General features: G+C 36.6%; 1 protein-coding gene across 1 annotated transcript in view; it reads right to left on the bottom strand.

Moving 5' to 3' along the window:
• LOC125233411 overlaps positions 1-18,165 on the bottom strand; it is a 57,600-nt gene that overhangs the window by 14,328 nt on the left and 25,107 nt on the right. Inside the window, exon 2 of the mRNA XM_048139424.1 lies at positions 231-539. Coding sequence (XP_047995381.1) covers positions 231-539 — 309 coding nt within the window. The remainder of the gene's footprint in view (positions 1-230; positions 540-18,165) is intronic.

Genomic DNA, 18,165 nt, shown 5'->3' with positions numbered 1-18,165 from the left:
CTTAAACTAAATACTTCTTTTACAATTAAAAGTAGTACTAGCTGAGACAAAATGATGTTATGAGGACTAACTACAAATGAAAAACATCAACGTCATCTGTCAAGAGACAGTGCGTTTTCACATTATCCGATCCGATATCGGATGTCGGACCGATATCCCATCTTGGATTTTTTGCATAGAAATCCTTCCGACTTCCGATATCGAATCGGATAATGTGAAAACGGACTTACCGTGTTCATCATATCCCACATTCCACTCAGCCGGCTAGGATGATACGTCATCTTCTTCATCACCCCCAGATCATGCGTCTGCACCATCATCAGATCCACCTTCTTGACTAACATCCTCAAGTCATAGTACTTCGCAAGGAGCTCAGGGTGCGAAGGCAATGCGAGAAACAGTGGGCCTCCACCGGCGCCGTTCAGGACTTTCCTGGCGGCTTCCACGGTCTCCAGGACCGTGGTCTTGTTGAGGGAGCGGTGTGCTTCGTGGATCTCCAGACCTTGGACATGTTTGGACTTGAGCGCTGAACGGAGGTCCTGGAAAAAAAGATATGAAAATTAGGATTACAGGCAGGTGAAGTTTGAGGATATTTAGTAGGAATAGGATGGAGTATTCTTTTTTTTTCTAAACATCTGAATATTACGTTTAAGAGCCTATCTCCAATTGCTAATTCGAGTCCAAAAAAACTACTACGATGTTGCCACTGCAATGGTAAAATAGTATAATAAATTATTTATTATTTATTTCAATCCTTTGATTTATATATTTAATAGTCTTTTATTATTTACATAAATACTAGGTCGCTCGATTTTTTTTCTTTTTTTCCGTGAAATTTGGTATTGCGCTTGTATCACTTCAGGTATAATAACATGAAAAGTATTTTGACATGACATAAGTGACATTGACAGCTGTGACATTGACGTATCTGTCGTAGTTTTTTTGGACTCGAATTAGCAATTGGAGTATAAATGGTTTTAACACCTTCGCTGCGGAAATTCACAGTTAACCATACTTTGTTTAAGGCCTTTCGGCCCGGTACCGATATTAAATACATACAGATAATCTCAAAAAGGCCCATTATTCAGATTATTATATGATGTTAATATAATTAAAACGTAAAGAAATTTATAAATAAAAATAAAATAAAAATAAGAAAGCCTCTTTATTTCCTTAATTATTTTTCATGAAACATTCACTTTATTAGGTCTTATTATTTATAATTCTAATAGGTGTATTATAAAGAAATTTATATAGGTATAATATTTAGAAGGTTTCGTGATTTTAGTCAATCAAATGGAGTTGGACTACGATTAGTTTCTATGCCAAATGCTACATCAAATATGGAGGGATAATATGTATGTTCCGGCTGCCGAGCTTGTCTAAAGTTAATGGTGATCAGAGTAACATCGCTTGCATGTACCTATCCATTTCGATTTTTCTACATTTTCACAATTTCTAATGTTTTACTTGGTTTACTTTAGTAATCGGATGCCACACCAGTTTATCCTGAAGTCTTGCGGCGCTTTCTCACGCCTCTTTCCTCCGTCATGGCGTAAGTTTAAAATGTAACACACCGCGCGTGTACGTGACTCTACACATTGCTTACACAGTTTAAAAACGCGACCAGTTTAAGACTCAGTCGGCGGACTCGCATGCGATTTACATTGCAGACTATTGGCGTTAACATGCTCCTTAGCCGACCGAAGAAATGACACATTAATCAAATATATATGTAAGTATGCACAACGTTTCTTCATCCATTGAAACTAGCATGCAATATTTCATAACGTGTAAATTAGCCAATGTGCTGCACCACACTGGTAACAGACACGTCTTATAAATGGAAATTAGGTTTCAACGAATACAGCCGAAACTGTTTTATAAGGGCAGTATGTGGTGCATGGTCTATCTTAATCACCCTACAAGGAAAGAGTGGATACATCTCCCATCAAGTATTTTAAGAAGCTATTGTTGGTGGACCTTTTCTACTTTTTGTAGCTTTTATTGCGTCTTCGACGGTAATATTGACAGTTAAAATACCGTCCAAGTACTCGCAAGAATTGAACTGTGTCAGTCCCGCCTGAACCGGTTATGTCAACCTTACACCGAGATTATAGATTACGTCACGGTTCACGGTGGGTTTTCAGACCAGATCTGGATCTGATTTCGTTGATTGTGCCGCCGTCCTTGACCGTACGACTTTCGTGTCCTTCGCTCCTGCGCAAATTTCAAGTGAACGAGTTTGCAATATGGAGCTTTTTTATGTGAACTTGTTTATTATACAACCAAGTTAATTGGAAGTGGATTATGATGCAATTGTGACTTTGTCTCGTGCTAGAAGTAGGTAATGCATAAAAATGAATATAAAAAATAAAATGCTGAATAAAATAAATAACATGGATCGGAAATTTATAGAAAAGCCATTGAGACCCCTAATATTTCCTGGGTTATCAACATATCATTAAGATTTTTATGAAAGAAATTGGATCTTTTAATGTATAAAATTTATAATTAGTGACTTTTCAGAACTATGTTATGTGCAATTGTGCGTCCGATTGCAAGACGATTCAAAATTTACAAACTTATTTAGATATTTCAGGAAAAATTTGATAAGGACATGATAAGGACTTGTCTTTTCGTGAGTAAATGGTTTTTATTTGTTCCATACACACATTTTTGGCGCCTTTTCTCAATAGGCTATAAGTATTTTAAAATTTCCGATGGCACATCAGTTAACTTTCAACTACGGTCTACGACTTTCAAGTCTACTTTTTCTTCCTAGGATAAAACTATTCTTCTTTCGTGTCTTAAAGTATATGGCATTCTAACGAAATGGCTATGGAAACTAAATCACGCTATTAAATTAAGTTACATATGCAACAGGTAGCCGCACCCACAGATAATCTAAACCGTGCTGACTGATCCATTTAAACTCACGCGCTGTTCTCCCGATAAAGAACCTAATCGCTCTATACAAATCAGTGCGAGAAGCGTGCTTATGCCTTCAAGGGAAGGTGTTTTTTACTTGTACAGATTTAGGTTGTTTATGCTGGAGACAGATAGGCGCTGATTACATAAATTACTGGTAAGCATAAGTGTACGATTTGCGGCTAAGTATAATCGCAGTCGTAAATATTGCGAGTGTGAATATAATGCGTATGTTGTCGTCTGACAATATGCGCATGCAGTGTCTACTGAAAATGAAATTCGACTGTACAATTACTAGAGTCAGTTTCAAAACCAAGTAGGAGTCCACAATTATTTAATTTAATAGCTAATGAAGGTGGCCGTTTATAGTAAACCCTATTAGTATTTACTGGTAAAGTCTAGGTTTTACCGTATTTCGGACTTTTATTGTAACAGATACATGAGCAGAAGAGTAGACTGTAACAAATACTTCAAAAAGCGAACAAATCCGGTATTGATTATAAGTACTTAAGAGAGTAATTTTAGCGGCACGAAGTCGAAAGTTAATAAAAATTCAAATCAACAATACAATTTTAATAAGCATTCACGTTTGTTGATTGTAATTTTGAATGCTCATTAAAATTGTTGATTTGATAAACAATCATCAACCTGACTCCTTAAACTCATCCCTGGATCCTAACCTAGATACCACTCCTGCCAAAGGAAATCTCTTGAGTATGCAACTCATTTTTAGACCCACAGAAGGCAACAGGATACCCATAAGGAACGGAATGCGGATAACATCTAATAAATGATACGTTACGTTACTTTAATCGGCAGTCACAATCACACTCTTTACTCCCAAGGGCGTTATTATAGCTGAATAAACTGGTTTATTTCCACTTTCTCGTGATTCTAGATGCATTAGTTTCCGCATGCTATGGTAATAAATAGTTTAAAGGGGAAATTGTGGTTGTTTATGGTTTTGCTAGTCAGACACGTTACTAGAATGCTAGTAGACTATGAAAATTAAAAATTACCTATACCAGTTCTGGACATCTATCAAAAAGATCCTTATTACAGAGCAATAATAGTATTTTATGCAACAGGCGTTTAAAGGAGGTCAAAAAAGACGAGTGGCGTGGGTAACAATTTGAGGCGAAGCCGAAAATTGTTATTAAGACGCCACGAGCATTTTTTGACTCAGTTAAACACCGTTGCATACAATACTTTTCTACGACCATGCACTTAGTTTTTAATAGTTTTCTTGAACAACTTTCGTGAAATTCACACTGTTTCCTGTATTTTGACGCGTCGGCCTCCCCTCTGTTCCTGCCTCACCCTGTCGCTCGCACTCCCCCGCGCCGCCGCCAGCCCCCGGCGCCCCGCGCACCCTCGATATATCCCTTAAAGGCTTCCTAACAATGCTTTAAGAGCTATATCGTATGCGTGCCGGGCGGGGGCGGGTATCTTTTATGTAGGGTTTTAACGATCTATGCACGACACTGTAAGTGACGAATAACAACACGGGAGTAGAAAAAGATTTATAATAAAATACCGATCGCGTTAAAACCAATAGAAAAACCCAATCTTTTTATGAACTCACTGAAGTAATTTTTACTGGAGAAATGTTATTATGCAGATGACTGATGAATTGATGATACCTAATTGAAATTTAATAACAAATGTTTATTGTAACATTTAGACTAAGTATACTTATAAGTAAGAAGTATAAATTGCTTAATTGATAAATTGCTATATCCTTATCAGGGTCCATGAGCTGCTGCTTGAGGGAAACTTAGGTAGGTAACTACTGGCCTGCTACATAGAGATGATTCTGTCAATAGTGTCATTATTGAGAACTGTCATAGCATTGTAACGCATTGTTTATTGACCGCCTGTTGACGCAGCTTTCAATTAATTTTCAATAATTTAATCCTCATTTATTACTTATTAGTCTACCAAATACACACTGCACGTGAACTCATTATTGAGCGCCAGCAATAATAAATTAGAAATATGTGATATAGAGTCCGATGGCAGAAAGGGTAAGTTATTCATACTTTTGGCTTACCTTCGTGTAGTTACTGTATCCAAACTCTAAGAATTTCACTTTAATTTCAATATCATCACCTAGAGATATTATACCGAAAATTTAAGTAGATCTTTGTGTTTTACGACAGGGATCAAAATAAATGTCAGTGATCAATACTTTTGAAAGACATTTTATTATTTTTTCGTCACCATGATTTTTGTGTGCCGGAAACTGTTTAATAAGCTTTAAAACAAAGCGTAATTTCTTACTACTTAAAACTTTAACCTCCATTGACCTTGTCTAATTAAATGCTCACATGTATAAAGATTTATAGCAAAGTAAATGTATCATTGTCTTAAATACTTCCTACAATTTGCTCTTCAATCTTAACAAAGGTTATTCTATATAATTACACAGTTCATATAAATAATACGAAACAATGAGTTTCATACAAATTAATTGGGAACAATAGTAGTTTATGCAAATGACTGGAATGTACTAGTTACAGTCCTTGGTTTGAAACGCCCTTTTTATGTTCACATGTGACGGAACAGAATTGAAATGGATGAGATTAGTGGTGATGTATTGCGATTGAAAAATGTTGAAGGTTATGATGGCCACAGGTTCTTACTGTGGGTTCTTAAATGGCAAGAACTTGTAAGGTACCTGTAAATTGTGTAAATAGCAATGATTAAACTCAAAACCGTCAATGATTAAACTCAATACTGCTATCACCGCTTCATGGTAATCATGGTACTACCTACCTATTATAATCTTTATTAATAAAGGCTTAGATTACCTATTACTCCTATTAGGCAAGCAATTCCCACAAAGAATCGTAGAGGTACAGTACCTACCTAACAAATTAATTAGGCAACAACTGTATTCGATTAACTAAAGCTTTAAATTGGTAGATTGATAGAATACTAGTTCATTACCATTTCATTACCTAGTTTCCTACACTTTGTCTCAGTGCAACCAGTCCAAGGGCGTGACAACACAATGAAATTAATCGCTTTTCGGTTTCCGAAGACAGTACAGTAGTAAGACACCCGAAGAGTAATGTGACCCATTCATTCATTCGACTCATTCATTTCATTCACTCAATGCAGATTGCTTCAAACGAGAATGAACTTTAAGTCAACGGATTTTTGTCGATGGGAGATGTGTTTCGAGTTTTGTTATTGGTATGTCTTGAATGAAACTTATGGGACGATTAGTCAATTTCTTGTTGGGTTTTGGTACAAGGTAAGGAGAAACATATTTAAATGTTGTAAGTTATTGCACCGACGAGTTACTAGAACGTCTAGAATTCCTAATAACTAACTCATAAAGCAGTTGTTACATGAATCAGAAATGATTCTGTGAGAACCTATCTTAATCTTATAGATTTATGAATTTTATGATGCTGTATCTAAGTAGGTAAGTTTAATGAGAAGTGTAAGTAAACAATTAACATTTTTACCCTAGTTACAAATAAATTCTAAGACCAAATTAAATTAGTTTCATAGAAAATATTTAAATTTGTATTTTAAATTCACACTACTATTATGTATATACATCATAAACATGAAAAATAAATGTTATATACAAATAAAAAGTGACCAAGGCCTCCAACGAGCCTTCGGAAATGTCATATTACTTGGAATTTTCGACCCTTGCCTTCGTGACCCGGTGGCCGAGTGGTTTAGGGAGGACGCTAGTTCGATTCCAGCTCAGGACACTTGGAGGCCTTGGTCATTTTTTCTTTGTATATGACATTTATTCTTCATGTTTACAAATAAATTGTAAAATATATGTATATCCTAATTACAAATAATCCTATTACGTACCTATTATATTGTTACATATAGATGTAATAGGTGAAGTAGACATATCGCGTCGCGTAGATTACAAGTAGGTGTTTATTTAATTGCCAAAGTACCTATTAGCCACTAAATTTATATCAACTCATAATGCGAACCTAAACAAGACATTTCAATGTAAACAAAGTAGGCGTAAGCACTTTATACAACAGTTTACTGACTCAGAACTGGAATGTTTTTAAATTATTGCACTTATATTTAAATTGAAAGCATTAGGCCGATTCCGAGTTAAAAAAATTGTAAAGGTTTTGATGCTTTTGATCTTTTTTTAGTTATTTACATTCGACACGGAGAATCATTTGCAATTATTGTTCCCCATGCTTTATAGAGTAGTTAGTTGTTACATTCAGAATTTTTGTATCACTTATTTGTGTGAATATAGAATATAGAGGCCTAGCCATGCTGACAATCGTTGACAGAGAAAAAAACACCGGCCAAGAGCATGTCGGGCCACGCTCAGTGTAGGGTTCCGTAGTTTTCCGTATTTTTGCTCGAAAAAGCTACTGAACCTATCAAGTTCAAAACAATTTTCCTAGAAAGTGTTTATAAAATTTAAATTTGTGATTTTTTTCATATTTTAAAACATATGGTTCAAAAGTTAGAGGGGGGACACTTTTGTCCTTTACAGCGATTATTTCCGAAAATATAATATTATTAAAATAAGATTTTAGTAAACCCGTATTCATTTTTAAATACCTATCCAACAATATATCACACGTTGGGGTTGGAATGAACAAAAATCAGTCCCCACTTTACATGTAGGTACCGAACAAAGCATTTCTTGATGCACTTTTTTTTTTACCACTTTGTCGGCGTATAAATATACATAAAAAAACCATAATTTCAGCTTTCTAGTGCTAACGGTCAACTGAGATTATCCGCGGACGGACGGACGGACAGACTACATGGCGAAACTATAAGGGTTCCTGAGTTTGACGAAATTATGGTATAAACTACGATGTTACTAAACTTTTGAAAATTCTCGTTCTGAAGAATCTCAGAGTTACACAAACACACGTTATCTGATGGACATATCAAACATGAATGCTAGCGGTGGGAGTTGGAACTAACACTTCACAAGATTTAACAAAGAATAGTAGCCTTGTTTTAAAATGGGCGCAGCATCAATCGTGGACCTAGCGAATACGAATACGAGTCATCATCCTCCTTGCGTTATCCCGGCATTTGCCACGGTTTATGGGAGCCTGGGGTCCACTTTGACAACAAATCCCAAGATTTGGCGTAGGCACTAGTTTTACGAAAGCGACTGCCATCTGACCTTCTTCACCGAAAAGCGACTGGCAAATATCAAATGACATTTTGCACATAAGTTCCGAAAAACTCATTGGTACGAGCCGGGGTTCGAATTCGAACCCGCGACCTCCGGATCGAAAGTCACACGTTCTTACCGCTATACAGAGTGTAACAAAAATGGTGGTGATCCGTTTAAGGGCGTACTCATTATCGTATTCTTATCAGGAAAAAGTAGAAGAAAATTTATTTTTCGCTACACCCTGTATACAAGTATGTCACACCCTTTTTTGTTACACCCTGTATACAAGTATGTCACTAATATTGAAGAGTGATAGAGAGACAATTTGAGCGTTTCGTTTCATTTTCTGCAAACGATTGCCGATATGTCGTATCATAATACAAAATGTAATGGTATAATCAAAACCACTCAAATCTATGACAAAATGCTCAGCTTAGAATCGGTTCCCTGACCTTTACTTTGCTCCAAATACATCGGCTTGTACATTAATTACGAATTTTATGAGTTAAGTTCCGATTTGACATTTGTATGACTTGTCTTACTTAACATTGACATACATTTTGTGTTGTGGTGTTAATTGACATGTAAGCAGAATTTTATGTAGAACATGCAAATGTCACTTTTTTAAGAGTGTTGTGTAATACCTAATTCTTGTTCGCACATAATTTTATACGTTAAGATTTTGTGTGGTTTTCAGTAAAAGGCACCTGTTTAACTTATACTCGTATCGCTCTAGTGTATTTTAGTATTTTTTTTAGTTTTATTATTTTTAAATTGAGCCACATAGAGCATCTGATCGTTGCCTGACTTTTCCTTCCCTTCCGAAGGAACGATAAAAAAACTAAATCACTATCTCATCAACATCTCAAACTCTCCCTCAAACGCTCAAAGGTTAACTGGAAGAGATCCCTTAAAGGGTTAAGTTCGCCTTTGTACTAAAACTTTAAATTGTATGTGTTGTATTTTTTCTTGTACAATAAAGTGTTTACTTACTTACTAACATCAAAGTTCTAGATCCCAAATGTCATTTAAAGGAAAATGACACTGTTACAGCCTGACCAGAATTATATGACTATTGTCAGGAGGGTGCTGTTATCCTGATGTATGGAGTGACAGTTCAGTATAGTATGAAGATAAAAGTTCCAATGAAATTCCGCAACATGGCGCGTAGTCATATATTTCCGGTCAGTTTTTACATCGCGCTGGTAGCCTAGCGGTAAGTGCGTGCGACTTTCGTTCTAGAGGTCGCGGGTTCGAACCCCGGCTCGCAGCAATCAGTTTTTCACGTATGTGCGAAATGTTCATTTCGCCAAATCTTGAGATTAGTTGTCAACTTATCAAATTGTTTTTTTTATTTGCCAACCTCATATCTCATTTCGCTTACCAACTTTAAAGGCAGTACGTACGATACACGATCGAAAAGAAGAACCTTATTGTAGGGAACGTAACTGCCATCAAATATATCTGTGTCGATTTAAAATTGTATGGCACTCCCTTCGTTCGTGTTTTAATTAGTTATCGCCACTCGTTTCGAACTTCCTTTTTAATTTACGCCACTTTTCGAACTTCCTTTTTTATCGTATATAATGTACTATTCCGGTTTGCTCACGGTCAACCTAACACGGACTAAAACTATAGAAGTCTATAGTTTTATACACAATTAAAGCATAGGTTGGTATTTTGATAATTTTAATCAATCATTTGACCTAGCATGCTTGATCGACAGTTTAGTAAAATGTTTGCACTGGCAATGACTAATCAATCATGGATCAATAAGGCGGGCAAACGTCAAAGTATTGATTGGCTATTTGCGCAGGCGGTGGCAGGTGGCCAAAACTTTATGATAACTAACTGAAGTGTTGTAAATGTATTTAAAAGTGAATGATAAATAAACGAAGATACCTATGAGAAAAGTTTAAAGCCTGCGAACGATTTTTGAGTCTCACGCGTTCGAATTCAGAAAATTGTCACTGAAAATAACAGGCAAGTCACCGTTTTCAACCGGTATTTTAGTGATTCAAAAATCGCTCCTGGGGACCGATTTTTGAACCTCGAACGCATGAATTCGCTGTTCGAAAGTCTGTCGAAAACGACGTAATGCTATTTTCAAAAAAGGACGTCTAGTAATATTAAATCTAGTGGTAAAGACCACTCGTTTTTGATGCTTTTAGTAGAAAAATCGCTAGTAGTGGAGATATTATTGAACGAAATTCACGAAATCGAATAGTCGACATTTAAAAATCGGCCCCCTGACCAGAAATGTATAACTGCTGTTAAGAGGGCGCTGTTATTTTGATGTATGAGGTGACAGTTCAGTATAGTATGAATATGAAGAAAAAAGTTTCAATTAAATTCCGCAACATGGCGCGTAGTCACATATTTCTGGTCAGGCCTTAGTTATTTCAAGTATGGAGCTGAATAATATAACCCTTTATCTTTATCATTTGACGTTTGTTTGATGCGTTTTGTTTTAAGTATGATGGCAAGTAAGTAGGTATATATTTTGCCACTACCGGTTAAAGGGTTAAACGTAGCTAGATAGTACCTATCTTGATATGTGAGTGTGTTTAGTAAAACGTTCCACTTTGTCGGTTACCATTAAGGCGAGATTTAATACTTGTATCTTTATATGAATAAACTGACAAATCGGCTTTATAGCAATCTACAAAGTAGGACGTTTTTCGTTGCACACTCACATATAATTTTTGATAAATTATACCTATACAAAGGGAAGTAAATCAAATTAAGTAGACAAATTATGATAATTGAGTAAAGTATGACAAAAATCCGTCCGGAGTATTCCAGAGGTAACAACGCATAGTCAATGTGCCCAATTTAAGGTCAAATTATTTTTTACAAAAAAAAACATTTATTGCAGACCACTGATCCATATGATATATTAGTAACAATTTATGGCATGTCTACTTTACGCAGGCAAAGTAGACATGCGAGTTTCCGACACTCCGCACTCTGGTTAAGCTCTATCGCATCTATCATCTATTGATATTTCTCAAAGTAAGTACTTAAGTCGGAAGGATTTCAAAGGCAAAAATCCAAGATGGCGGCTTTAATGTATGGGATATCGGATGTCGGAAGGATTTCAAAGGCAAAAATCCAAGATGGCGGCTTTAACGTATGGGATATCGGATGTCGGAAGGATTTCAAAGGCAAAAATCCAAGATGGCGGCTTAAATGTATGGGATATCGGTCCTACATCCGATCGGATTATGTGAAAACGCACTAAAGATCGTCGATTGATTAACATGTGCTTATGCGCAAGGCCGGTGAGCTGATTTTCATTACCATAATAAAACCCGGCTTAAAGCGATCTAATGTTTTTGCGAGTCTTGCAACACTTACTCAACGCGTCTTAGTACAGGTTAGGTAGCATTTGAACTATTTGAATCAACATGATCCGTAGACAAGTAGCCAATCGATCATACTCTGTAGGCCTAGCACATGATTGTCGCGAGAGTAGCTATGTCGCCGCGAGATAGATGAGACGTCTTCTTCTGTAGTGACATAAGGACGGGTAGTCTATCTCGCGGCGACATACTCTCGTAATCATGTGCTAGCCCTGCTGTAGCGTATCTTTCTCCCGATTTGACCTTCCGCATTAATACCACTGCACATACATCGCTAGCTGCTTTTCTTTCGCGAACTTTAACGATTGGCCTTTATAGCACCGATCGAAACAGTCAGGTTCTGTCTGCCAAGACCAAAGGGTGATAAAGATACTTTTCACCACACCAACTGATAAAGGCTTACTTTGCTATTCGAAAACAGATATCAAAATTGCATTTTATCCGCAAGAGTGCAAAGTAATTTCATACAAATTTTAACTTGATATCTTGAGCTGGCTGGTAAATTACCTATAAATTATGATTTTGAATTATAAATATTGAACAAATTAATAGATTTGATTTAGTTTGATGTTTTATAGTCAGTATTTTGTTCGTGTCGGTGTGGTGAAAAATTTTATGTTTCACTCGGCGGCAAAGTTTGTTTAACCTTCGTGCCTTGAAACCCTCGAAACGCTCAAGATTCCACTTTTTGAATTTCAATATTGGAATCTTTCGCTTGCTCGGGCTTCAATATTGGCACGTGCGGTTAAACAACAACTTTGCCCCCTTGTAAAACAAATAACTATAGTAGGGACGATAACGATATTATAGGAAGCGTTTTTGCATTTGGCTAGAGAGTCAAAAGTACAAATAGAGGCTATGTGGCGAACGATACCCGACTGATTCTATCACATCAACACGGAAAAGCAATAGACGGAGATAAATAAGATACGATAGGGAGCGTCAACGATTGAACTCTTGTGTACAAGCCTTGGTATAAAATGGGAAGGCTTAGTCCAATAACTTGAGGTATGTAAGAGTTCCTGACGTTACTCGAAAAATAACTCAATAATCGATCACATATCAAAATGGTTGTGTTGTGTTTCGGCCATAAAAGGTAAAGACCAAATACATACATGGATCAATGTATTTATTGTACGTTTATTGCAACAATCTATAGGTACCTATAGTTAAGTATTGATATAGGGCTAGAATTGGGACTATCTTATACACCAACCATACCAATCCCCAAGTTTTCCGAAAAACGTCGAAAAATCAAAGTGATTGTTTATGTCGCCTTAAAATTAACCTTTTAATATTACCCGTCACATCGAGACTATACATACATTACATACTTATTTAAATTATGAATATATTTTAATTAGCGTCTCATTGATGCTCCGGGTGACCAGAGGGCTGGTTCATTTCTTGCGCAGCGAATAAGCATCGCGATCCAGCGCGGCAATGCTACCAGCCTTCTGGGCACCTTACCATCCGGCGCCGAGCTTGCTCCAGGGTGGCTAGCCGAATGGCACAATCGCTCACGAAACGCTCACGAAACGAAGCGCTAGTAGATATCTATCTCTATCGCGCTTGCGTATTGGCGCGACAGAGCCAGCGGCGTATCGCTTTCGTTTGGCGTCGGAGAAATGCCATTCGGCTACGGGGCCTGTTTTTTAAAGACAGGAGCAAGCTCAGCTTTCCTGAAAGACAGCTGGAGATTGCTTCACCGACAAGAGCCCAGGGGGGTTACCATGACGTGCTAAAGCCGTTCAGTTTAGGTTGAAAATGAGGGACGGAGCTATGTAACTGCTATAGCTGTGTCCCTTTTCTCAACCTAAACTGAACGTCTTTAGTACGTCATGGTAACCCCCCAGCTCTTAAATTTATAATGATGATATTTTTATTCTATGTTAGATTAAGTTTAGTAGTTCAAGTTCTTTTTATGTTTTTTGTATTTTATGAATAAATTTAAATTAGCGTTGGTACCTAAAACATTGAAGTGTAGGTACTTCAAAACCAATTTAATTTCAAGGAATTCAAGCTATCAATTGATATATGGAACACACTAATTTACTATTCAAACCTAAATTACTTCCTCTTGCCTAATATTTGGCGACGTTTAACAAGTTTTTATGACAGCTAGTGACCGCCCCCAATCATTGTGGAATACTTAGTTGTGGAAAATTATCTGAAATAATCATTAAACAGGTTTTTCACTAAGTAAGAAAAGGCGCGAAATTAAATTTTTCTATGGTACATTTTTTATTTGTTTTTTTTTCAGCAAGGGATCATCCACATATTACGGGTTTTTGGACCCCTCCCCCCTATTTTTTTTGTATCCCTTGGGCTTTTTTTATGACCCCCCCCCCCCCTTACACTGTGACGTAATATATGGATGACGCCCAACGAAACGACTTGACAGATACATATGTACTAGGTACGGTACGTATAAGTCAACAAACTATTAATTTGTTATAAATAAAATTAAAGTCGGTAAAAGATTAGTTCACTAGAGTTATGGCCATCCACAAAAGGGATACCTACCTATTATATTTTATTGTTTTTAAACTCTTAGTGCGTTTTCACATTATCCGATCCGATATCGGATGTCGGAAGGATTTCAAATGCAAAAATCAAAGATGGCAGCTTAAATGTATGGGATATCGCTCCAACATCCGATATCGGATCGGATAATGTGAAAACGCACTTACACTGCCTATTTTTCACTGAAAATTTCACTTGTAAAATACTGGCACTGGTTATTTGTGCCATTCTCGAGTACCTAAACATTGTCGCTTAAGATACGTAAATTACGCAAATATACCAGAAAATTTCGTTCTTAAGTGACAATGCCTTATACTTGAAAACGTCACATTTTACAACCTACGCACCCAGTAGGTACAGCTTTCCATTGACGGTAAGACTTTTTGTACAGATATCGAACTTATTCTTGTTTCACGTACTCAACCTTCAAGCAGCAGTTATACCGAAATCAGCAGATCTATTAAATACGCCGCTGGCTCTGTCGCGCCAAACCAAGCGCGATACGATAGATATCTAATCATTACGTTTCAGGATTGTGGCTAGCCGAATGGCATTTCAATCGCTCACGAAACGAAGCGCTAGTAGATATCTATTCGTTTCTATCGCGCTTGCGTAATGGCACAAACGCTGGCGCGACAGAGCCAGCGGCGTATCGCTTTCGTTTTCGTTTGGCGTCGGAGAAATGCCATTCGGCTACGGGGCCTGATCTATTAAATACTGGTCTAAACCTACGCAATCATTACCTGGGCTCGTTGTTCAACTTTCCTGTTTAGGCATCGATTGCGCACTTCAAAAACTTATCGAATTGACGTCCGACAGTCTATTAAGAGCATTTAGACTTTGAAAATCTCAACGTCTTTTGATATTGATTTGGTGGTAGTTTATATTATATCCCACAACTTTGTAGTGCCCGAATTTCATTTGCCAATCATTCGATCTCTAAGTGTAAAGCTAGGAACATACTACGCGGACGACCGCGACCGCGACCGATCAGTGTGCACGGTCTTCGGGACGTGGCTTCGACTGACCAAAACATCCAGCGAGCCAGATTTCGATCGGACGCCCGTGGCCACGACGACGACGACGACGACGACGTCCACGACCGACGACCGATAGTTTGCACGGTTAAGTGTATATTCATTGTCTAGATCCGCGTCCGCGGTCGCGCGACGGCGGACGTCCGCGTAGTATGTTCCTAGCTTAAGGTCTGATTGGACGCTCGGAGCGGAGCGATCGGCGGGTGTCGGACGAGCGTGCGTGCATGCTATGCAGCATCGACTCGGACACTTGTATTGTATGAGCTTCAATTGTTTGACATGCACTCCGCACGCCCGCCCGCTGCACGCGCAATATGAGCGTACACTCAAGCCCTACATTGACTGCTGTTTTAAGCATATAGGTCAAAGAAAGGAATTCTTAACGAAAAGGCCTCGGTAACGGAAAAACCCAGACAAATTAAAGACCATTTAGGACTTTTAAAGTAAACGTTGCAGATTAATTAACTATAAAAATTATTTCGATGTGATGTAGATTTTCAAAGAAATTGTCACTTAATTTTAGGTAATTTCTGAAAAAAAATGATTTCGTCTTAGCCTCGTTTACTCTTTTTTAAAACCTTATAATAAAAATGTAGTCTGAGAAGTTTGTAGTACAGGGTATACGAATTATAAATTTACCTGTTTTAGTATTCAAAATTGTCCAAATTTTACAAATAAGATCGACTAATTCAGCTCTATACGTGAGTTTTTATAAACGTGCATTAGAGAAAAATTCATAATTAATTTAGTGACTTGGTTTTCTAAAATCCAGTCTTATAAAAATCAAGATAATAAGATGCTCTAACTGAAATTTGAATTAAATAAATCTATTGGATAACGGAAAGTGTAGTATTTCACCGACTAAAATTATCAATTTTACATTATTTTGTTTAATGTCTTAATTACTGAAATAAAACTAAATAAAATAAATTCATTATACGCGATTTAATCTGTTTCCATAGTTTTAGACCATTTATTGTTTAATGTCTTAATTATGCATAGAGAGCATTAAAATATTATATAATATTATTTATCGGACATAGTATACAGATCTTAACGCTAAACTCGTTCCTAATTCAAATCTAAAGCGACTTATTAAATTCTAATTAAGATAACGCCAACAATCGACATTCTCAAGTCACACGTCAAACATCTGTCAAAGTGACAATAGGCGCGCTGACCTTGACCCGATCTGCCAAATCCAAGGTCAATAAGTAGGTAAGCCATTGTTGATTGAATGTATATTATATGTCTATGATGGAATGAGTCATGTGAATGAGTGAAGGATCGAGATTTGAGTGCTCATTCAATTCAAGGATGATATTGATATGTCAGTTACAGTTTATTTGTTTTCATTATAGTTTAATAGGCCTCTACCGGAATAAAGTGTTTGTATTTAAATTATAGTGACTTATATGAATAGTTAAGCTCGATTATCAGTTAAATCAATTGGTTATAATATTTTACAATTAAATTAATAAAACAGCGTTTAATATTAGGCACAGGCACGGTATATTACTGCAATCTCGAGGGTGGCATTTAGACTTTATAAAATATGATTTTGTCTATATTAACTTAACGTTTATAAGACTTATTGGAATATAACTGTTACTCACACCATAAAATAAGTAGGACGCTGTATTTTTGAACTTACGACCACTTTTAACAAGCTCAATGTAATATATGTCTCTCAATTATTTTTTATGCCTATCCATTTACTATTATAGTAGTTTTAATTGCTTGGCCTGTTATCGCCCACACTAAATCAGCAGAGATTCTTCTTATTGTCTCGAATAAAATATATCCGACTCATCCAAATAAAAGATACAAAAGAACAGAAAGTTAATGAAAGTACTCGTTAAGTATCAATTCCATTGTAGTAATTCATTGAGAATTTTAAAACGTAATAGGTACCTATGTACTCTTACTTATGTTTCGACAAGTCGGTACCTACTCATAACAGTACAATGTCGTGTAATGTAATTAGGTATTTTATACGAGTAAATTTAATTGTTTTATTTCTCCCGACCGGCTACACTTCACTATATTCGCTGTACTGCATTTATTTGTTTTACGAGATAGAACTTTATCAGCATATTCATAGTTTTGAATCGAAGGTCGGAAAATGTTTAGGAAAAACAAAGCAGTATTTATCTCAAAGATTTTAGCTCTTATTGGAGCTTTTGACAAAATCTCAACAATTTGACACAGAAAAATTATAAACCTTTTTTGTTTAATAATCATTATTATATTTAATGGATAGAATAGTGTAAGCTGCAAATGAATACATATCATCTATACTAATATTATAAATGGGAAAGTGTGTGTGTCTGTTTAAACAAAATTTCATTGAGCTTGTTAAAAGTTGTCGTAAGTTCAAGAATACAAAAGCGTCCTACTTATTTTGTGGTGTGATGGCCCCTGTACACACATGGCCAACGGTTCCACCAGCCCTTTGTGAAACCCCTTGGCCAAGATAAGAGCCGCTGTTTACACATTGGCGAACCAATCACTTGGCATTGGCTCTTCATGAAAGATGGACGTGGAATGAAAAAATCTAGGAAATTCTTGGTCATAGACATTGTCAGAAAAAAATATTAAAAAATAATAACCCCGTAGTAAAATTAAATTATTTGCAATATTAACAATTTTTTGAATATTCTGATAAGAACATTTATCTTTTTTAGGAAATACATTAAACATTTGCAAGGTTATTTTATTTCCTAAAATCTACACTATTATTGGCATAGATAAACTTATTATTTTCGTAAATATATCACTACTGTCCTCTCTGACGGCTGACGACCAACTGAATGAAGCGCCAACGTGTAAACGCAGTTGGCCATTGGCGCCAAGATCCTTTGATGTGTGGACAAAAAACCGACACGAATCGGTTGGCCGGCAAGCGCAAGCGCCAACTGCCAACTTACGGCCAAGTAGCCCTCTACACACATGGCCAAGGGGGTTGGTGGAACTGTTGGCCATGTGTGTACAGCGGCCATGAGTGACATATACAGGGTGTAAACCTAATACGGGCGAACCTCTTAACGGTGGTAAGTATAGGACATAATAAATGGAATTAGATCATTTTTACTTAAAATTGAAATTTTTTTTTATCCATCATACAAATTAATTCGGCCCGCAACGTAATGCA

The sequence above is a fragment of the Leguminivora glycinivorella genome, chromosome 14 (genome assembly GCF_023078275.1).
Source record: "Leguminivora glycinivorella isolate SPB_JAAS2020 chromosome 14, LegGlyc_1.1, whole genome shotgun sequence".
Taxonomy (NCBI): Eukaryota; Metazoa; Arthropoda; class Insecta; order Lepidoptera; family Tortricidae; genus Leguminivora; species Leguminivora glycinivorella.
Note: the sequence above shows the minus strand (reverse complement) of the source record. Positions and strands in the feature narration are given on the sequence as shown.